Source organism: Squalius cephalus, assembly GCF_949319135.1.
Source record: "Squalius cephalus genome assembly, chromosome: 18".
NCBI lineage: Eukaryota > Metazoa > Chordata > Actinopteri > Cypriniformes > Leuciscidae > Squalius > Squalius cephalus.
The window spans coordinates 36,497,603-36,521,147 of record NC_137139.1 but is presented as its reverse complement, the minus strand read 5'-3'; the positions used below and the strand labels follow the sequence as shown (position 1 = coordinate 36,521,147).

Here is a 23,545-nt window from a genome sequence, read left to right as displayed (position 1 = left end):
GCCATTATAAAGCTTGGAAGCATCAGGGTGTTTATTAATATTACTCTGATTGTGTTCGTCTGAAAGAAGAATGTCATATACACCTAGGATGACTTGAGGGAGAGTAAATCATGGGCTAATATGCTTTTTTGGGTGAACTATCCCTTTAACTCTTTTTCACACAAGTTGGCGTTTTCATCACTCGTTTCTGATGCAATAAAATTACTGACAAAAATCTACTGACACACACAATTCAATTCTGAAAGTAGCACAGCCCTAATGCACATGCATTCATTAGTTGTGTATGTGTTTATGTAGGACGGTGATGTATCCGAGGATCTGAGCGCAGACGGTGATCAGGGCGATGAGGAAGATGAGCGTGGCCTTCTAGAGGTCCTCCCCAAAGAGCAGCGCGTGTCACGGCTGATGGAGGAAGACCCCGCCTTCAGGAGGGGCCGAATGCGCTGGCTCAAACAGGAGCAGACACGCCTCCTCAACCTGCAGCAGCAGCAAATCACCAAGCGTCTGCGCCGAGGGGGCGGGGCCGGGGGCGGGGCTATGGGTGGGGAGGGCGTGGTCCACCTCCCCGGAACGGGACGCTTCATTCCCCCTCAGGACTGCAAGCTGAAGTTCCCCTTTAAGAGCAACCCTCAACACCGGCTCTCCTGGGGACCGAACGTGTCCGTCGCGCCAGATGAGGAACGAGGCCCCGCCCCCGGCGTGCCGTTACTTCCTCTTCCGTTCCAAATGCCAGTCATCATGCGCGCGCCCTCCCCTAGTCGCCCCTGGCAACCTCGTCACTACAGCAACGGCAACTACGGCAACGGCAATCACGTTCCTCAGCAGCAACAATGGCGCTACAGGCGCAATTCGCTAGATGGCTCCACCGTACCTGGCAACCAGGGTTATTATACCAACGGGCACCACAACAACAACAACCGCGGTCGCTATCGGCAACAGTCGCCGGGCCCTTGCTTACGCGGTGAGGGGGGGTACGTCAATCACCAACGGCCCCAGACTCTACCGCACTCGCTCACCGATCAACCGCACGGCAAACACCAAAAAGCGCAGGGCTACGTCACCCCGCCGCGCATGAGACGCCAGTACAGCGCCCCGGACCTGAAGAGCAGAGAGACGCCCGTCTGACGACGTCAGGAAACACCAGCCGTGTTGTTTTGATGGGTTAGTGAGTTAGTTAACACAGTAGTCAGACTATCAGTAGAAAGAGTTTATTCTGGGCTAGACCCGCCCACTTCGGGACAGGAAGAGAGCGTCACTGGCTGCCTTTACATGCAAACAAATAATCCGTTAGTCATCGGATTGACGACTCAATCGGACTCAAAATCCTTCATGTAAACCTTAATCGATCCGATTGAGCTCGATCCCAATGACATTTCGATCGGATTGAAAGAGGTTTATTCCTTTTCTAATCCGATGGAGAGAACATGTGAACACTTGATCGGATCCGATGGAGAGAACATGTGAACACTTGATCGGATCCGATGGAGAGAACATGTGAACACTTGATCGGATCCGATGGAGAGAACATGTGAACACTTGATCGGACTGAAAACAGAAGCTGAAAGGACTGCGCGTGTGCGATGACGTATGCTGTGTGGATCGAGCTGTTCTTCCTGATGAATAAAGTGTTGTGTAAATGAGTTTCCCGTCCTCCTATAATCCCGCTTTCCCTGCGTGTGTGAAGTGGAGCAGGACAACGGCCCCCCAGCGCTGCTTCAGACGCTCATCCACAGGCGACTGGTTTTGGCCATTTTTACTGCGTGATCAACATGTAAGAACTGATGTAAGAGAATGGTTATTATGTGCAGACAGCGGGAAACTTATAAACACACACATCATCCCGATCATGTTTAGTGTTCATGTAAACACTACGCTCAGATTCATCAATCGGAGTGAATTCAGTCCGACTGAAACACAAGTTGTGCATGTAAACGCAGCCGGTGTCTGCTAAGGAACGCAGCCGGAGCGATAGCTATAGCGATACGGTGTTGGTCGGCTGGTGGAGCTGCTAATATATCGTTATGGTTATCGTTCATCGTGTCATCTGGAGTTTTGTGCACACTGACTGTTGCTCATCCAATCAGATTAGAGCTTGCGATTTTTGGAAGGCTCTCATGGTTTTAAGTGCAATATGCATGTGTGTGCGGTCCGAGACTAGCTAGCACAAACCCTGCTAACGCACACGTCGCCACTCAGCCTGTGTTCAGCATCACGTACCTCTCAGAGACGACCCTGCCCAGGATTGGCTGTGCATCAGATTTGCACTAGTTTTGGGCGTTCGTATGTTCAGCCTCAATGTGCCTTAATAACCTCAGAGATCACTGACAGAAACGCCATGAGAGTGTGTGTGTGTGTGTGTGTGTTGTGTGTGTGTGTGTGTGTGTGTGTGTGTGTGTGTGTGTGTGTGTGTGTGTGTGATGATCTGAGATACAGCAGGAGCAACGGTTCATGTTAATGATTCACACCAGAACAGCTCAGACACCTCAAGGATGTGTTCGTATATATGCTGTTCAACACCAGCTTGCATCACTTCAACTCACACTACAGTTTCTTTTTTTTTCTTCAGTTTTTCAATTAATTTTGTTTTTTAAGCCAAACTTACCATCTTTAGTGGACTAAACTGAGCCAGATGATAACTGTTAAACAGCACACGGCTTCATCACGCATTAGCTCCACCTCGTTTAGACGCTTACAGCTCAAATAATGAACATTAAACCAGAAGAACAAACGTCTGGGGCCTAACGAGCTGATTCCCTGAGACGGCTCAGACTAGCGGAGAGAAGTGAGATGAGCAGCAGTGAGGAAGGCAATAGTGTGTAAGGCTGGAATGAGTTTACACTCATGACTGACAGCTGTCAATCACTGATGATGATGATGAAAGGGATGTTTAGAGTTCAAAGGTCAATGAAATGGACATGTGGAGTGAAAAGCAAGTCGTGTGAGTTTTAGAGTTTGTGTTTCAGGATTTTTAAAGTTGCGAGTGATCATGCTGATGACGGATGTTTTAAACTCCCTGGTTGAAGAGATATTGTATGTCAACGGGACCTTCCTGGGTAAATAAATAAAATAAATTAAATAAACTCAATCAGATGGCAGAAATATATATATATTTTAATATTTGGAATATGATTCCTGTGCCTTTGGGCCACAGACAGTTGTTTGATCCGGTTTGACATTATTTTGAGTGGCAGATTTGAAACGGTCCCACTTGTGTGACGCTGGAGTGGAGATTCCCAATGGAGAGTGTTACTGGAGATTCCCACTGGAGATTCCCAATAGAGATTCCCAGTGGAGATTCTCACTGGAGATTCCCACTGGAGATTCCCACTGGAGATTCTCACTGGAGATTCCCACTGGAGATTCCCAATAGAGATTCCCACTGGATATTCCCACTGGAGATTCCCAATAGAGATTCCCAGTGGAGATTCACAATAAAGATTCCCACTGGAGATTCCCAATAGAGATTCCCAGTGGAGATTCGCAATAAAGATTCCCACTGGAGATTCCCAATAGAGATTCCCAATAGAGATTCCCACTAGAGATTCCCACTGGAGATTCTAACTGGAGATTCCCAATAGAGCTTCCCAGTGGAGATTCGCAATAAAGATTCCCACTGGAGATTCCCAATAGAGATTCCCAATAGAGATTCCCACTAGAGATTCTAACTGGAGATTCCCAATAGAGCTTCCCAGTGGAGATTCGCAATAAAGATTCCCACTGGAGATTCCCAATAGAGATTCCCAATAGAGATTCCCACTAGAGATTCTAACTGGAGATTCCCAATAGAGCTTCCCAGTGGAGATTCGCAATAAAGATTCCCACTGGAAATTCCCAATAGAGATTCCCACTAGAGATTCTCACTGGAGATTGTTACTGGAGATTCTCACTGGAGATTCCCACTGGAGATTCCCAATAGAGATTCCCACTGGAGATTCTCACTGGAGAGTGTTACTGGAGATTCTCACTGGAGATTCCCAATAGAGATTCCCAATAGAGATTCCCACTGGAGATTCTCACTGGAGAGTGTTACTGGAGATTCCCAGTGGAGATTCCCAATAGAGATTCTCACTGGAGATTCCCAATAGAGATTCCCACTGGAGATTCCCAATAGAGATTCCCAGTAGAGATTCCCACTAGAGATTCTCACTGGAGAGTGTTACTGGAGATTCTCAATAGAGATTCTCACTGGAGATTCCCAATAGAGATTCCCAGTGGAGATTCGCAATAGAGATTCCCACTGGAGATTCTCACTGGAGAGTGTTACTGGAGATTCTTACTGGAGATTCCCAATAGAGATTCCCAGTGGAGATTCGCAATAGAGATTCTCACTGTGGGATTGTCATTGCAGATTCCCAATAGAGATTCCCACTGTAGAGTCTCACTGGAGATTCCCAATAGAGAGTGTTACTGGAGATTCCCACTGGATATATCCACTTTAGATTTCCAATAGAGATTCCCACTGGAGATTCCCGATAGAGATTCCCACTGGAAAGTCTCACTGGAGATTCTCACTGGATATATCCACTTTAGATTCCCAATAGAGTTTCCCACTTTAGATACTCATTGGAGATTTCCACTCACTGGAGATTCCCACTGTTCTGGAGTTCATTGATGTCACAGTTACGGTGTTGCAGGTGGGCGGGGTTATGCCAGATTACCTTTAGACGTGACATCACTCTGACCGTGACCTTTAACCCTTCAGGACAATCTTCTGATTGTGTCGCGTGTGTTTGATGATGATGATGATGATGATGATGATGATGATGATGTCTCTTATTTACACTCGCTGACTGTTTACTGCCATAATATGATGCTTGTTTAGTTTCATCACGCCTTCTTTGGTTTGATTATGATTTAATCGGTTAACGTGTGTGTATGCAAATGAGTTCATGTGCTCAAACACACATGCGTTCTTCATTTGTGTGTTTTGTTTTTGAGGTTGACGTTCTGCTTCCGACTTGATGAACCTCGCGTGTCTCACAGGACACGAGCTGCCTCTTCTTCTGCTCTTCTTCTGCTCTTTCTTTCTGGATGTTGAGTTATTTTTTTGAGTTTTAAAAATGTCTGTTTAAAAACGGCAAAATATCATTAAAGGAAAATGTGTAAAAACAACATTGCCTCTGGTGTCTCTGTAGTCTGTATCTCTTCCACACTCACTGAAAGGCATCGGATAGAACAGATTAGAGACGGTCATCATCCATGCCTTCGCTCATCTGTCCCGTGAACTGTTGAGTTAATGCTCAAGAACTTTATTAATCAGAATATAAATATAGCCATTTTATTCTACTGTGCTTCTCACTCTGCCATTAGATCTAGCCAACTGTGTGTGTGTGTGTGTGTGTGTGTGTGTGTGTGTGTGTGTGCACATATAAGTGACCATAGAGAGAAGCATGTGACGATCTTGTGCTCAGTCATGGATGATCTAAGGCTCATGTTTGATGATCTGAAGACTCTTTCATCTGAGGAAACCTCTGGTCGACTGAGATGACTCGTGTTGCTGGGTGTAGTTTAAGATGCACAATACCAGTGTATAGGACATGCATTGACTCCACCTTGACTGGATTATATGGAAATCTGTATATGTTGGAATTCTGTGCACTCCCCTTATGGTTCGGGTCAAATTGACCCTAATTGGATTCAATACAATTCCTCAAAAATCACACTATGAAAAACAACAAAGATTCAGGTACAAACTGTAAACTTTTAATATCAACATTTGTCAAATATTCCAAAAAATATATATCTGAAAATATGATTTAATGAAAATGTTTTTTAACCATTTTTTAAAACTGTTTTGTTTTGACAAAATTTGAATATACATTATATTTATATATATTTGCATATACTTTTTTTTTTTTTTTTTTTGCTTAGAACATCATAACTGAACAATTAATCAATTAATCTGAGCTCATTTTTCCTGCTGTCTATGTCGAAGTCTCAAGATATTTCAGATATCTTGAATATATAAATGAGAGCTTATTTTACTCTCTGTGTCTGTCAAAGATTTTCATTTGTAATTTGCAATTAATACTGAACACCATGATTTAGCTATTTCGTGTGTTTGGTTTGGGTTAGAGCACTTTTAGATACACTTACACTTTAGAACTGGAGTTGATGCCCTGACATACGTAAAATAAATGTTTTTATTTTGTGTCTGTACAGTTGCTTTTGAACAGCTGCCTATGAGGGTCAAATTGACCTGCGAACATCACAAACGTAATAGTAATTTTGTTTGTATATGTCAAAAAACACCAGCATGTTGAAACTTTGCATGCATGTTCATGATGATAAATGCAAAAAAGTCACAAAATATCAAGAAAAAAAAAAAGGTTTAATATTATTTAAGGTAGCTTGAAAAAATAAATGATAGGTAATTTTTACCATCTGTGGCTGACAAAATATTTTTCTGTATTGAAATAAGTGTGGAAAACCTAATTTTTAGCTTTATAAGGCAGTAAAAAAATAAAATAAAGTATAACCAAGAAATGTTATTATTTTGGGTCCGTACATTTGCCTTAGAGCGTTAAAATATGCGGGTCAAATTGACCCGCGAACATCACGAACGTAACAGTAATTTTGTTTGTATATGTAAAAGAACAAAAAAAACACCAGCATGTTGAAACTTTGCATGCATGTTCATGATGATAAATGAGAAAAAGTCACAAAATATCAAGGAAAAAAAAAAAAGGTTTAATATTATTTCAGGTAGCTTGAAAAAATAAATGATAGGTAATTTTTACCATCTGTGACTGACAAAATATTTTTCTGTATTGAAATAAGTGTGGAAAACCTCATTTTTTAGCTTAAGGATGTAAAAAAATAAAATAACAAAATATAAGCAAGAAATGTTATTATTTTGGGTCCGTACAGTTGCCTTAGAGCGTTAAAAAATGCGGGTCAAATTGACCCGCGAACATCACGAACGTAATAGTGATTTTGTTTGTATATGTCAAAAAACACCAGCATGTTGAAACTTTGCATGCATGTTCATGATGATAAATGAGAAAAAGTCACCAAAAAAAAAACAAAAAAAAAAAACAGAGGTTAACCAGTATTTCCAACAACTAGAAAATCTAAACGGGTCAAATTGACCCGCAACATAACACAAGGGTTAAGGTTTTCAAAATCTCAAGACTATGAAGTGGATGTTTTGCAGTTTATATTAGTCTTAAAGGGATAATTCACCCAAATATGAAAACTCTGTCAGTAATGGCTCTCCCTCATGTTGGTCAACCCCGTCAGACTCTCGTTCATCTTCAGAACACAAATCAAGATATTTTTGATGAAATCTGAGAGTTGTCTCACTCCTCCATAGGCTTCTCTGGGATCGAAACTTGCCGGTCCAGAAAGTTAGTAAAGACATCATTAAAATAGTCCAGTGACTACAGCGGCTCAACCTTAAGTTCATCAAGCGACGAGAATACTTTTTGTGCGCAAAAACAAACAAAAATAACGCCTTTATTCAACTCTTCAAGTTCTTCAGTGTTTCTCTGAGTGAGTTCACGGAGTGTAACAGCAGCGCTTCTGGGTCGTACGCCAGAACGGAGGCTCACTATTGGCCAGCATCACACGCATCACACACACATGACCAGCGTCAAAGTGAGCCTCCGTTCTGACGTACCTTAGAAAATATATCAAAAATATCTTGATTTGTGTTCTGAAGATGAACGAGAGTCTGACGGGGTTGGAACGACATGAGGGCGAGTCATTACTGACAGAGTTTTCATCTTTGGGTGAACTGTCCCTTTAAGGTGAGGTGTCTTATCGTTTCTGAATATATGTTTATGTTCATTCACCAAGGATCCGATCACAGAGTGGCACATCTTTTCACACCAGAAGTTTTATCATTATTGCTGTTGGTTGAAAACTGGTGTTTTTTACGTGCAATCCAGCTTAAAACACTACAAAATATGAAGCAATATCCAAGACCACACAGACATCAAGCAATGAACAAGCGCCTACATCATTCTGCAATAAAGTTTCTCGTGGGCAGTGCTCATATTTTCTGATGCATTTTCCAATAATAATGATAATTGCTTTAGATTTCAGATGTTACAGTTTTTGTACACCAGCAAAACTAAAAGACCAGGGGTTGATGGGAAAAACTCATTGTGTGCAAAAGTGCTGATATATAGAGAGAGGCTTGTGGTTTGTGTTTGAGCTGAGGAAGAGAGATAGAGCTGAATCCAGCAGAAGATATAACGCTCTCCATGAGAAGAGAGGAAGAGGGGATATAACGCTCTCCATGAGAAGAGGGGAAGAGGGGATATAACGCTCTCCATGAGACGAGAGGAAGGGGATATAACGCTCTCCATGAGACGTCCCTTCACACGGACGCCAGCGCTCAGAGGTACTGACACATAAAACATTTATTCTCTTATTTTTATTTATTCTCAAGGTGAAACCTCACATTTGTGTGGTGCAATAGTGAGAGTATGCAATAGTACTGTTTTTGTACAAGTTATGCACTTATATTTGAGTATCTCACAAAGATGTCAGTTGTATTGTGGATAAAATACATGAAGCCTATTTTAGGGACCGTTTTGTGTTGTGACATTATTCTCAAGAACATTCAAGTACTAATTCTCATTCTGTAGGAAAGAAAATCCTCCTGTCATATCTGTTTAAAATTTTACTTCACTAATGTACACTATGATTCAAAAGTTTGGCTAATTTTGACGAGTCTCTTCTGCTCACCAAGACTGTGTTCATTTGATCAGAAATACAGTAAAACAGTGAAATATTATTATAATGTAAATCATATGTTCTCTATGTGAATATACAGTAAAGTGTAATTTATTCCTGTGATCAAAGCTGAATTTTCAGCATCATTACTCCAGTCTTCAGTGTCACATGATCCTTCAGAAATCACTCTTATATGAGGATCTGATGCTCGAGAAACACTTATGATTATTATCAGTGTTGAAAACAGTTCATATTTTTGTGGAAACCGTCATACTTATTTCAGGATTGTTTGATGAATAGAAAGTTAAAAAGAGCCGCATTTATTTTAGAATCTTTAATAAGCGTCTTTACTGTCACTTTTAATTCGTAATGCACATTTTTAATAGAAATGTTTGGTTCCACTTTATTTCAATAGTCCACTTTAGACATTCAACTGACTATAAGTAACTTTTCAACTACATGTCAACTAACTCTCATTAGAGTATCAGTAGACTCTAGGGTTCGGGTTAGTAGAATAAGTGGACTTGTAGTTGCCAAGTTACGTATAGTCAGTAGAGTGTCTGTTGGGGGAACATCAGAATAAAGAGTTATCAGATATGAAGCAGACAGTCTACTGATCCTCTAATGACGGCTAGTTGACATGTAGCTGCAGAGTTACTTATAGTTAGTAGAATGTCTAAAGTGGACTATATAATATATCGAAATAAAGTGTTCCCGAAATGTTTACTTCTTACTGACCCCAAACTTTTGAACAGTAGTGTACTTCACATTAAAATAAAATAAAGATGACAAATGTTACATTAATGAGAGTTTGGGGAGAAAATAATGTCACTGAACAAACAGCGTCTTTATTTTCTTTTCTTTTGTGAGACTGTATTATATTGGCACAGCTATGCTTAAAACGGCCTTGTTTTCTTCCAGTTGTCATCATGCGACGCTTGGTCTTCCTCATGATGCAGTGCTGCGTCGTCACGAGCGTCAGCTGTCCGGAGGACATGAACCAGGACCACCGGCCCCGCGTGAGCTGCGTGAACCAGAGCCTGACGACTGTTCCTGACGGGATCAAGCCCGACACGCAGGTTCTGGTTCTCACTGGAAACCACTTCAGTTCTCTGTCCTGGTCCTCGTATTCTGGATTCACGGATCTGCACGAGCTGGACTTGAGCCACAATCTCATCACCACGCTGGAGCCGCCAGGTACACCCAAGCACTGCAGTCTCAGAGAGTCTCAGAGAGAGTCTTAAGAGTCTCAGAGAGTCTCAGAGAGAGTCTCAAGAACTGCAAAAGATCTCAACTCAAACTGTGTGTCTCTTTCAGGTCCAGTGCTGGGGAACCTGAGCGTGTTGCGTTTGTCTGGTAACAGGTTAACTGGTTTGGGAGGAGGGGTGTTCCGCTGCGCTCCCAACCTGATGGAGATTTTCTTGGACGCCAACCAGATTCGTTCCCTTCACGACGCCACCTTCAGTGAACTCCCACATCTGGAGATCATCAATCTCTCTCAGAATAAGCTTCCCGCCCTGCCGGCTCGCCTCCTGAAGCGAGTGTCTTCCAGCGGCCTAAAGACGTTTGATTTGGAGAATAACAGTGTTTCGCTGATGCCCGACAGTTTCTTCTTGTCTAAACCCGAGTTACCGTATGTTTTTCTGTCCTATAATCCCTGGATCTGCAGCTGTGCTGTAGGTTATCTCCACAGCTTCCTGAACGACCAGGGGCACAACGTATACAAGCACGATGCACCGAACAGCATCGTTCCCGACGCTGACAGCGTTGTGTGTTCTGGACCGCCTCACCTATTCCAACGGCCCATCATTGAACTGGAGGAGGATGACTTCTGCCCTCCAGATCCACCTCTCCACCCTGTCGGAGACTGGGATTTCAAACCCATCTCTTCTATAATCCCAGTTAAACCAAATTCCAGCCCTCAAACCCTGAATGCTCCACACGACACCACCGACATCCCCCTCCTGCCCGCTTCCACCAAATCCTGGACCCCCACTTGGTCCTGGGTCAGGGATGTGTCCTGGAGTAAAACAAGGTCTGAATTCTGGACCACGTGGGAGCTTTTTAGCTTGAATCCAACGACTGGTCCAGAGATTCTCAATCCAGACACCACCGAATCACTTGCCTACACAACACCATCAAACACCTGGATTAGTGAACCGTACCAACCCACAACTTCTGAACCGCCAACCACTGGACCCATTACTATCGAATCCCAAGGTCAAAGTACCACCGGATCCTCTAGAACAACGATCACGGTCGAGACCGAACCACCAACCACTGGACCCATTACTGCCGAATCCCAAGGTCAAAGTACCACCGGATCTGAACCGCACACTTCCAGATCGACCACGATCCAGACCGAACCACCAACCACTGGACCCATTACTGCCGTATCCCAAGGTCAAAGTACCACTGGATCCTCTAGAACAACGATCACGGTCCAGACCGATCCACCAACCACTGGACCCATTACTGCCGTATCCCAAGGTCAAAGTACCACTGGATCCTCTAGAACAACGATCACGGTCCAGACCGAACCGCCAACCAGTGAACGGACCATTCCCCGAACAGATCCGCCCACTAGTGTCGGTCCGCACTGGGCAGATGCTCGTGATGCGGGTGGACGGATCCTGCCGTGGTGCTGGTGGTTATTTGCCGGTTTTGTGTTGTTGTGTTTGCTATCGGCTCTCACGTCATGCTTTCTGTGTGTTTGGCTCCTGAGGAACCACCTCACCGTCAGCCGCTGGCTCAAGCATCATGCTTGCTTACCTCACTCGGGCAGCGACGGGGTCATCCTACAGGCGTACAGACACACTGAACACACACAGCGGAGGGAGGATGAAGGCGAGAGCGTGAGCTTTCTACCCCTAAAACAGCTCAGAGACGTTCAAGCCGTGTTCCGGAGCGTCCTCTTCATCAACCCGCCGGAAGAGCAGAAACACGACACTAAAGGGAGAGATGCTTCTGCCAAAGTAGAGCTGGTTTCTGTAGCAGGCGGAGCGAGAGATAAGGAGCGAGAGCCGGCGATGAGTGGGGACGTGTTCAGGAAGACCCTGCACAGGGTGATTAGCCGAGAAGAGGAAGCAGATGGAAGGAGAGAGGGATGGAGAGAGGAAGAGGAAGCAGATGGAAGGAGAGAGGGATGGAGAGAGGAAGAGGAAGCAGATGGAAGGAGAGAGGGATGGAGAGAGGAAGAGGAAGCAGATGGAAGGAGAGAGGGATGGAGAGAGGAAGAGGAGGCAGATGGAAGGAGAGAGGGATGGAGAGAGGAAGAGGAGGCAGATGGAAGGAGAGAGGGATGGAGACAGAGAGAGTGTGTGCGGAGTGGAGAGGGATCGACCGCTCGCTATAGCCTGATCCTGAGGCAGGAGAGAGGAACACAGCGGGAGATGCAGTGGGTGGTCGGGGAATGGGAACTGGGGGATGAGGGCGTGGCCTATCAGAGGTCCTGCTCTCTGATTGGCCAGCCCTCCACTGTCGCTCAGGAGTGAACCGTCATTGGATACAAATTTGGTTTTGTTGGTTAACTCTATGAATTGTGAAACATTTGGCTTGAAATAAACATTTTACTGCTCCCACTGCTAGATATTTGTTCTGTAAACTCAATTTTGGTTATTATTACAGAAAGCAAGACTTCATATCTTCAGTCATTTTGCTTCTCCAGTAAATGTATCTTGATTTAAGAATGCTTTGTATTTTTGTATTTTTTTCCAGTACAAATATCAGAAGAACTTTTTTTTTGCAGCATAGATGCCTTTTTCCAGACGACTTTCTCCAGTTCATGTCCAGAAGCTTCACACGCTTGAGGAATCAGCTGTGAAATTCCTCAAAAATAGCTGAGATTATTAGTGCTAGTTAAAAAATAAAGACTGTTAACAGAACAGAGAAACTATTAGCAATCTCACTTGAGCTGGTATATGAATCACCTTTAAATCTCCATTTATTTATTTTGTTTTTATTTATTTTTTGCTTATTGAAAGAAAAATGCCTTTTCAGCATTCTATTATAATGTATGTTATAATATAGTGTTTTTAGGACATCTTTAGACCAATTGCCAGTTTCATACTTCATAATCTCCTGCTTTTATACAGTCCAAACAAACTTTATTCAGACTCCTTCAGCATTTCTCACATCATCTCAGTTTATTCGCTATAGTTTAGAGAATGGTGATGAAATATGAGCAGAACTCAGTTGATATTTGACTGGTTTTGTCCGTCCTTCTGTTAGACTGTCTCACACATGAGTTATGTTGAATATCTGTCAGCTGTTAAATTTAACTACACAATTAGATAATACCAGTTTAGCTCAACCAATCACCAAGCAATGCTTCATTGTGTTCAGTCTGTGTGTAAAAAGAGCATTAGCAATTAAAGAAAACACACTTCAGCAAAACATGATCAGATCAAAGTGTCCCAATCATTTTTACAGTCCCAAATATCACTGGTAGTCTCTGTATGAAGAGTTTCTGGGTGTAATATGTCACAGTTTACTGTATTATGCATTTGAAATATTAACTCCTAAAATATCAAATTATATCTGGTGTCTGAATCATTTATTGTTTGACTGTATATATTATCTTTAAAAGTCTGCTCAAATAATTATAATCAGAATCAATGATGCAAACTTCAACAAATATGAGACACTCAGTTTCAACTAAAGATAATATAATATTTGAAAGCGATCTCGTCTGTCATTGGTCAGTCAAACACACAGTCCCGCCCCCAAACGCACATCTCATCTTTACAAATGTAAAAGTGAAAGCACGTCCACTGAAACTGGGCTCTTTAACACAGTAACACAGCAGACGGTTGTAAGAAGTCATGTTTATTGGAACTTGTAATGAGAGCGTCTCCAGGAACACTGAGTGTGAGACTCAGACGGTGGAGAACTGCTGTAACTGGTTCCCGAGGATCACCTGTCTCTCCACTCCCAGCTCCGAGATCACCGCCAGCCTCACCACTCCTCCACTCGAGCCGTCTCGCTCCATGGCCAGAGTCAGCGCTGCACACACACACACACACACACACACACACACACACACACACACACACACACACACACACACGTTTGTCAAGACCTGGTATGACTGATAAAAACATTTGTATGATTTTTTTTTTTTTATGTTTCTGAAAGTTTCTTCTGCTCATCAAAACTGCATTTGATCCAGTAATACAGTATATAAAAAAAGTCAATACAGTAAAACAGTGAAATATTATTCCAATGTAAATCATCTGTTCTCTATGTGAATATATAGTAAAGTGTAATTTATTCCTGTGATCAAAGCTGAATGTTCAGCATCATTACTCCAGTCTTCAGTGTCACATGATCCTTCAGAAATCACTCTAATATGATGACCCCGGACCACAAAACCAGTCTAAGGGTCAAGTTTTTTAAATTGAGATTTATACATCACACGTAAGCTGAATAAATAAGCTTTCCACTGATGCATGGTCAGTTAGGATAGGACTATATTTGGCTGAGATACAACTATTAGAAAATCGAAACATTGAGAAAATCTCCTTTAGAGTTGTTCATTAATGTTCATGATTGTGCTGCATTCACTCACAGAAATACATGTTTTATATATTTACAGTAGGAGATTTACAGATTATCCTCATGGAACATGATCTTAATATCCTAATGATTTTTGGCATAAAAGAAAAATCAATAATTTTGACTAATACAATGTATTGTTGACTATTGCCACAGATATAATTATTATAACTATTGCCGTACGACATGTGACTGGTTTTGTGGTCCAGGGTCACATATGATGATTTGATGCTCAAGAAATTATAATGTTGAAAACAGTTCAAAAGGTTTAAATTCAAAAGTTTGGTGTCAGTAACTTTTGAGTGTTGGCATCTCACGGTTTCCACAAAAATATGAACTGTGTTCAACACTGATAATAATCATAAATGTTTCTTGATCCTCATATTAGAGTGATTTCTGAAGGATCATGTGACACTGAAGACTGGAGTAATGATGCTGAACATTCAGCTTTGATCACAGGAATAAATTACACTTTACTAGATATTTTGTGTGTGTGTGTGTGTGTGTGTGTGTGTGTGTGTGTGTGTGTGTGTGTTTGTGTGTGTGTGTGTCTGACCTCCAGCAGTGAATTTGAGACACTCCTCTTTGCTCATTCCAGGTTTGTAGTTTGAATCCACATAACCGTAGATGTAGCTACTGCCCGATCCACCGACCGACACCGGCTGCCGGGTCATCATCCCTCCCACGGGCACCGTGTACACCTGCGCACACACACACACAGATGAGCACACACACACACACACACAGATGAGCACACACACACACACACACAGATGAGCACACACACACACACACACAGTACAGGGCACTAACTGGAGTTTCGCTAGGAGCGCTGGAGCCTCTGACTGTAAATGTTCACAAGAAGATGTAGAGGCACACCTTAGATCAGCTTACTCAAATCTCCCCCAAAATAACTAATTTTGACTAATAACTAATAAAATAAGTAACACTGACAAATTCTGTAATAATAAATAGCCTTAAGGTAGATATTAAGATATTACAGTGAGCAGATTTCAGTTCACCGGCTCAGACTGACCTTTGACCTCTGAGGGCAGCGCAGACACTGAGTTCTGCAGAGAGCATGCGCTGGCACTGGGCGGACACTAAAGCACTACGCTTAACTCAGGGTGTCGAGGACATTAACTCTATTATCAGTTATAATGTCTTCATATTAAATTAAAAAGCAAAACGAGTGAAAAAGATGTATATTAGGGAGTAAAAACAGCCAATAAGCATCCTCCTGTTAACAGTGGCCAATCATTCTTATTTTCAAATAAGAGTTTTCAATCTTTGAAGGATGAACAAACATGTGCTGATCATCACATTAAAAATAACATCTATATATGAGATTATAGTTTAGAAGAGCTGGATAAAGATGTGTGTAGTGTGTGTTAACGTCTGACTGTCACAGTAGCAGAGCTAGAGTTCCTACAGTAGCCCGAGCGTCTCCTCGTCAGCGCTGTGTCTGATCTGAGATCTGTGGAGGAGAACACAGAACTCTGGGGGGTTTCTCACTGGGTCTCCAGAGTAACAGGGTCACGTGATCGAGATCGGCCCGCGGCTGGCAGGGTCGGGGCGCTGCGCTGTCTATGATTGGTCCGAACTAATAACCGGTCCGTGAAGCACAAATGAGGAGCGCAGTTTCGTTCCGCAACGTTGTGGTTTATGTACTCTACATTAATATCTGGTCGCACTGGCAGGAATGCAACCAACTGGTCGCAGTCTGTAGCCCTGGATGAGCACACACACACACACACACACACCTGTCCGCCCCTCCGCTTGTCCCATCCGGCCACGATGATGCCGGCCATCAGCTCCTCTCTGTATCTGTAGCACATGTCCTTGAAGAGACTCGCTGCCGTCTGCACCAGAGGAGCCTCGTCCAGCTCGATGCTGCAGACCAGAGACAAAGAAGATTACATTAGAAATAAATTAGAAAACAAATAAACATGCTTATACTTTAGATGGCAACTTCTTGAATCTGCAGTCCTGTTACAGTTTTTTTTTCACAAATAAAGTTATTGTTTAAAAATATATGAATATGTGGATAAAAAGGAAGTAAACACTGTAACAGGGCACTCAGTAATCTGGTAATATTGTGCGCAATGGTAACCACAGTTTTTCAAATGAGGACGAGGTAACGCTAATATTACACACAGCACACTTAATGCCATGTCAGCAATCAGAGCTATCTTCATGGCAAAAACTCAATTACAAAAACACAAATATCACATAAATACAATAAAAACAGAACAAAGATAACCAGCAAGTCATATTATACAATATATTTTTTTAAGTTAACATATGATAAAAAAAAATCCAAAACCTTTTCAGGTATAATCTCATTAAAAATGTCTTTAACTGAAGTAACTTCATAAAAAAGCATTCTACTTGTGTAAAGTCCAGGATAATCTAATAAAATATGTTTAACAGTTAAAGGAATCCTACAAAACATACATGATGTTGGGTCTTCACCTTTAAGTAAAAAAGCATGCGTCAAACTCTATACGACATCTGGTGTAGACCACCTGATCAACTCTAGTTTTAAAACTGAGAAAAGTCCTGGTTTTAATTTCCGGATGAGTTGCATACAACTTATTATTCTTGCACATATGCCACTCTTCTTGCCACTTATTTAAAATATATGTGTTAATAATCGGTCTGATATCTGAGGGAGGAATTTGACATTCATTCATTTCCTTATTAAGAGCTTCCTTGGCATCTGCATCAGCTTGCTCATGTCCTGCAAGTCCAACATGTCCTGGAACCCAGCAGAAGATAATGGTTAAGATGGAGTCCACTAAAGGATTATACATTTTTCAAGTGTCCATTGCTTGAAGGCAAGATTTTGAGCCTGTAAGAATTATAGCATGTTTTTGTACTGTATTTTCAATATGCCCCAAAGCGAACAGTAAAGCACGTGCTTCAGCAGAGAAACTTGAGCACTGTTTAGGAATACGGATTCCATAGTGTTGGTGTCCAGTCACCATTGCTGCCGCTACACTGGTTTCCACCTTCAAACCATCTGTGAATATAGGGTACATGAATCGGTTTCTTATGTCCAAATATTGCTGTCTATATACATTTGCAAGAGTCACTCCTTTCCTCTGATAAGCTAAATCCAAATTGATATTAGGCCTCTTTAATTTCTAGGGAGGTATAGAACTGAATTGTATTTGATTTAAAATGTTCAAGTTTGTATTTAACCCTTTAACTGTCACAGCCCCCTTTTTTTTCCACATAGACATGAAAATCACCATCCAAACTTAATTGGTTGTAATTCAAGAATGCTTTGGAATATAGACATATGGTTGGTCTTGTTTTAAAGAAGACATTTGCCAGATTATTGTAGAAGTGAAATAAATTATGAAAGTGAAACCGAAAAAAAGTTATACAAGTTTAAGTTTATGAAAATGTACAATGTAAAAATATAATTATTTATATTTTATTTATATATATATATATATATATAAATTTTTTTTTTTTTTTTTTTTACTCTAAAACTGCAGGATAATGAAAGCCAAAAATCTGAACAAGTTGTGTTCCAAATTTTAGGTTGATATCTCAAAAAATGAGCTTTCAGTGAGATTTTATTTGGGCGCAGTACCAAACTTTTTCACTAGATGGACAGCCAGCTTCCTTACTGACCATATAAGGGCGCCTCCATTTTCATATATGTTTTGAGTGATCTGAACCATGTATTTCCATAATTGTCATACAATTTATGAAGTAAACATCCTATTCAGAAGTAGTATGGGTGGTTTGGTAGTATTTTATTTGAATTCAACCTCTAATAAATGCATAAAAAGAGCACATTATGTGCGTTATAGCTCGCAGTTGCATCACAAATCGAGAAATCATACTATTTTTCTTTATATTTAAAACATTTTCAGACCTTTTTTTCTCATAAAATTGAATTGGTGTTATCTTTTGAACTCTTGGCATGAAAACAAACTGAGGTTTCTACCAATCTTTCATGATTTTCCATTGCTATTTCAAAATAAAGGCCTAAACACGCCTAATGAATATGACATTGATAAATAACTGCTCCTCTTTAATTTATTTTAAAAATATATGAAAAACTAATATGAAAACTAGAGATTGTAAGCTGTCAAATGATATATAGTTTGTCAATATTTCTCTGGGTTTTTACTAAGATATTAGTTTTAAAAATAGAATGGCAAGGTGGGACAGTGACAGTCAAGGGGTTAAGTTCTCCAGATGTGGTTTAACACGAATACCAAAGGATCTAATGCGTTTAGGTTTACTCTCATACAAAGTTGTAAATTGTGGGTTGAAGACTGTAGAATAGGCTGGATTGGTTTTACTTCCCTTTATTTTAACAGCATATTGAAGGGAGAGCTTCAAGCGTCTTTTTGAAGTGAAGGTTCATTGGCTTCAATGTACAAACTTTGCACTGGCGAAGTTCAAAATGCTCCCTGATGATGTACCGAGTCAAGCATCTTCTTATATTATGCTTCTGTAGTCCAGCCGGGAACGAATCAGTGTTCTATAGAGTCTCAAAAGAACAATGTAATCTGCTCCCCATTTTGTTTTTGCCAATCCTTTCATCATATTCATAGCTTTAAGACACCTGTTTTTTAGTGACTTCAAATGAGGAATGAAAGTCATTTTTAAAATGAAGGATTTCAAGTTTTTCGATGGCATCTCCTGAAGCTGATCTTCTGTTCGCACTCACTCACTTCACACTGACCGACCGTCACTCGCAGTCACACACACTTCACAAGATATCACAGCTGGATTGCATTAAATCTGCAAGGTTTGTGAAATTAAGATATCAGATATTTGTTTAAATGAAGTAGATGCGCATTTGCATATCAGTTTATCAATCAGAAAAACTGAGCGGCCGATGCTGATATTTTAAAAATGGCAAATATCGGCTGATATATATCGGTCGACCACTCATCTAAACTTGATATATCCAGCCAAATACAATCTCTCTCTTTAGTGAAATAAATGAGTGGTTTAAGGTTTGGTCAGCAGAGTCCGTGTGTGTGTGTGTGTGTGTGTGTACCTGTGGAAGCCCAGCTGGTAGGTGACGGCGTGAGAGTGTGTGTGTGTGTGTGTGTGTGTGTGTGTGTGTGTACCTGTGGAAGCCCAGCTGGTAGGTGACGGCGTGCGTGAGTGTGTGTGTGTGTGTGTGTGTGTGTGTGTGTGTACCTGTGGAAGCCCAGCTGGTAGGTGACGGCATGAGTGTGTGTGTGTGAGTGTGAGTGTGAGTGTGAGTGTGTGAGTGAGTGAGTGTACCTGTGGAAGCCCAGCTGGTAGGTGACGGCGTGAGTGTGTGTGTGTGTGTGTGTGTGTGTGTGTGTGTGTGTGCCTGTGGAAGCCCAGCTGGTAGGTGACGGCATGAGTGTGTGTGTGTGAGTGTGAGTGTGAGTGTGAGTGTGTGAGTGAGTGAGTGAGTGTACCTGTGGAAGCCCAGCTGGTAGGTGACGGCGTGAGTGTGTGTGTGTGTGTGTGTGTGTGTGTGTGTACCTGTGGAAGCCCAGCTGGTAGGTGACGGCGTGAGTGTGTGTGTGTGTGTGTGTGTGTGTGTGTACCTGTGGAAGCCCAGCTGGTAGGTGACGGCGTGAGTGTGTGTGTGTGTGTGTGTGTGTGTGTGTGTGTGTACCTGTGGAAGCCCAGCTGGTAGGTGACGGCGTCCGCGATGGCCTGAGTGTCGGCCGCTGAGCCCGAGCGACAGCAGAAGATCCGCTCGTGGATCGGCGTGAGTTTATCCGTCACGCGGTTGGCGATGTAAGCGCTGCACAGATCACACAGAACACACGTTAAACACACAATCATCCGTTAAACACACAATCATCACACAGCGACCTCGACTCATGAGCAGCGTCTCTTACCCGGTGGTGGTGCGAGAGTCAGCGCCCATCACAACTCCTCCGTCAAACTCCACCGCCATGATGGTGGTCTGAACACAACACACAAACGTCACACAAACATCCCTCAGACGTCACACAAACATCACACAAACATCACATCAGACCTCACACAAACATCACACAAACATCCCACAAATGATCACTTTTATGATGGACTTCAAAACAGAAACAGCCATTCACTGCCGTTATAAAGCTGGGAAGAGCAGGACATTTATTAATATAACTCTGATTGTGTTCGTCTGAGAGAAGAGTGTCACACACACGAGGATGAGTTGAGGGAGAGTAAATCATGGACTAATGTTCATTTTAAAGTGAACTACTCCTTTAAGTTTTCTTGCCTCATGGGTTTACGGTCCGTGTACTTGGCGGCCAACGGATTTTCGTTTTGAAAGGGAAAAAACAAAAACGAAAAACGGCCGGTTTCCCAATTACCATTAGTAAATAGGAAAACGAAAAACGGAAAACACCCAATTATTCGTTTTTTGTTTTGATATTAAAAAACGGAAAACGAAAAACAATCTCGTTATCCGATTGTTCTTGATGTGTTTATAGATGGAAATCGGAAATCAAAATACATATGTATAAAGTCGTAATTCTTAATTCTGCATTGGTATTTTTCCGTGACCCGGAAGCGATCTTAAGTAGTAAGCAGTTGTCATAGAAACACCTATGAGCGGTTGCTATGCATACTGTCTATGGCTAGATGTCGCCTTGGCTACGGCAGTTCATTGGAAGATTGGAACGAATGCGTATATATATTTTAATGATCACAATTAAAGTTTTAATTTTATTAAATTGAACAAGCGCAACATTCAGCATTCAATTAAATATTCTAAAAATATGTATTAATAATAATGTTATTTCAACATAATATCTCGTTATTTCGACATAATATGTGTGCGTGCAACAAGCAAGATGTGCATTTGTAAATCCGGTGACGCATGCATTGATTTTTATTAATAAACTAGTTTTCTGACAGTGTCGACTGCAAAGATAAAGTTCACGATAGCCATATTTGTAGTGAACGCGCCTATAGAGAGAAATGCACATAATGGATTAGCCTACAAATCATAGAGTAGGCTAGCCTTTTTCTTTTCGTTTTGAATTATTTCGTTTAAAGACATTTCAAGCTTTGTGTATTTGATGTATTTCTCATGTCTGTGTGAGGCATACGCTGAGTTTCGTTAAGTTAGGATGAGATGCGCTCCAGTGCACGTGCCCGCGTGACCGCGCAGGCGCCTCCATGATTATATTGTCATATTTGCTTCTTATTTATTAAATCCAGGCAATTGGTTGATGAAAAATTGATGAAAATTAAGATACAATTTATACAAAACGAAATTCACTTTAAAGAAAGGCTTTCTACAAAAAACTTAATGAAGTGGTCAAAATCATGTCTGACCCGCTCCATGTCTCTCGATATATTGCGCATCTTACTCTTGCTGTTCACTTTTCATAAATCAGCATAAATGGAAAAAAAATAACATTATACGATTTTAACAAATATGAAACTAAATTAGCTTATTTAATGGCTACAACAGTATAATAGGCCTACAGACTCTCTATTTGTACAAATTGCTGCACATTAATTTAATTCTGAATTTTGCACACACAAGTTGAAAGGCATTTGTTCAAATCAAGTTCACGGATAATTGTGCGTGCATTTATTAATCATTATGATACTAAAATCATAACAAAGTAGGCTATGCTATGTACAAAAAAATCAGATGAGCCCAGAATATGAATGCAACGTTTAGACATGTTCAATTTAATAAAATTCAAACTTTAATTGTGATCATTAAAATAATTGAATATTAAATATTTAGTGGTCAAGTTTTTCTCATTTTATATATATATTTTATATATAGCCTATGCATTCGTTCCAATGAACTGCCGTAGCCAAGGCGACATCTAGCATACAACCGCTCATAGGTGTATCTTATCTATGACAACTGCTTACTACTTAAGATCACTTCTGGGTCACGAAAAAATACCAATGCAGAATTAAGGATTACGACTTTATACATATGTATTTTGATTTCCGATTTCCATCTATAAACACATCAAGGACAATCGGATAACGAGATTGGTTTTCGTTTTCCGTTTTTTAATATCAAACTAAAAAACGAATAATGGGTTGTTTTTCGTTTCCTATTTACTAATGGTAATTGGGAAACCGGCCGTTTTTCGTTTTTGTTTTTTTCCTTTCAAAACGAAAATCCGTTGGCCGCCAAGTACACGGACCGTTTACACTGTCTTAAGCAAAGCAATTCAACATTACGTTAAATAAATAATTTTTATTATATGTTAAATGTAATGTTTTATGTTTATTGAACACAATATACAGTCATTGACAGAACATGTTTGGGTTAGTGCTAACAGGCCACTAGATGTTAGCGGAATAACACGTTAGCGGAATAACACGTTAGCGGAATAACACGTTAGCGGACCGGAGGGAACAATGGGACATTTTTTTACAGAAAACTTCATGCACAAAATAAACTCAAGCACTTTCAAGGACCCGTCTCTCTGTGTGTGTGTCTATTTTCAACAACTTTCCAGGGCCTTGACTTTATTTTCCAGATCCACAAACTTTCAAGGATATCAGGGACCCGTGGGAACACAGATCACACACACACACACACACACACACGTCACACACGTCACACACACACGTCACACCAGGCTTAAACTAGCCCAGACTAAACATGTTTGAGTTGTTTTAACTGAAAGCATATTAAAATATGTCAGTGACATTGTTCTGATGCGCACCAGTAATGTGTGTTTTTCTACGGCATGTTTATAAATGTCCTTATTAGACTAAAGCCTAAATCTGGCTTAATCTAAACCCCGTCTGTGAAACCAGGCCAAAGATATTACCTTTAATTTATAACAGAAAACTAAGAATTGCATTTAATTTTATCATCAATATCAATTATTCAAAATTATTTAATTAAATTATTTAAAGTCTTTAAAAATATTTAACTTAATTAAATTATTTTAAAATGTATTTTATTTTTTTAGATAGTAAACTATTTAAAATGATTTGATTGAAGTTTTTAAAATATTTAACTTAATTTTTCTAAATTATTAAAAAAGTATTTTAACTATTTGAAATTATTTAATCAAACTATTCAAAATTAAGTATTTAAAAATATTTAACCTATTTTTTAATTATTTAAAGCATTTCATTTTTCAAATATTAAACTATTTGAAATGTTTAAATCTTTTAAAATTACTTGCATTATTTAAGTTACTTTTATATTTAATTGTTTAAGATTAAAGTGTACTAAACTAAGATTATAAAATAAAATTCATTATGAAATTAAGATATTACTGAAACATTTTTTCTGCTAAATTAATGACTAAATGAATGAACATTCAACTCAATGTTTAGTTTT

The 23,545-nt window shown here is 40.6% G+C and overlaps 3 protein-coding genes across 4 annotated transcripts in view; 2 read left to right on the top strand and 1 right to left on the bottom strand.

Moving 5' to 3' along the window:
- Positions 1-5,112, top strand: part of LOC307145314 (kinesin-like protein KIF1C) — a 50,169-nt gene extending 45,057 nt beyond the window's left edge. The window contains exons 24-25 of one of the 2 annotated variants that reach the window (XM_079848344.1): positions 298-1,161; positions 4,939-5,112. In XM_079848344.1, coding sequence (XP_079704470.1) covers positions 298-1,125 — 828 coding nt within the window. In that variant the 3' untranslated portion in view covers positions 1,126-1,161; positions 4,939-5,112. Of the gene's footprint in view, positions 1-297 lie in introns of both variants that reach the window. The other variant, XM_079848343.1, reaches the window with a different exon arrangement.
- A 3,113-nt stretch (positions 5,113-8,225) lies between these two features.
- gp1ba (glycoprotein Ib platelet subunit alpha) lies at positions 8,226-13,588 on the top strand. Its single transcript, XM_079850160.1, has 3 exons — positions 8,226-8,350; positions 9,607-9,882; positions 10,003-13,588. Exons 1-3 carry the CDS (start codon positions 8,281-8,283, stop codon positions 12,177-12,179), a joined length of 2,523 nt encoding a protein of 840 aa, XP_079706286.1. The 5' UTR covers positions 8,226-8,280; the 3' UTR covers positions 12,180-13,588.
- psmb6 (proteasome 20S subunit beta 6) overlaps positions 13,497-23,545 on the bottom strand; it is a 10,534-nt gene continuing 485 nt past the window's right edge. Inside the window, exons 2-6 of the mRNA XM_079850161.1 lie at positions 20,106-20,173; positions 19,877-20,008; positions 16,005-16,134; positions 14,798-14,942; positions 13,497-13,689 (exon numbers count right to left, since the gene is read on the bottom strand). Of these exons, the coding sequence (XP_079706287.1) occupies positions 13,562-13,689; positions 14,798-14,942; positions 16,005-16,134; positions 19,877-20,008; positions 20,106-20,173 (603 nt within the window). The 3' untranslated portion in view covers positions 13,497-13,561. The remainder of the gene's footprint in view (positions 13,690-14,797; positions 14,943-16,004; positions 16,135-19,876; positions 20,009-20,105; positions 20,174-23,545) is intronic.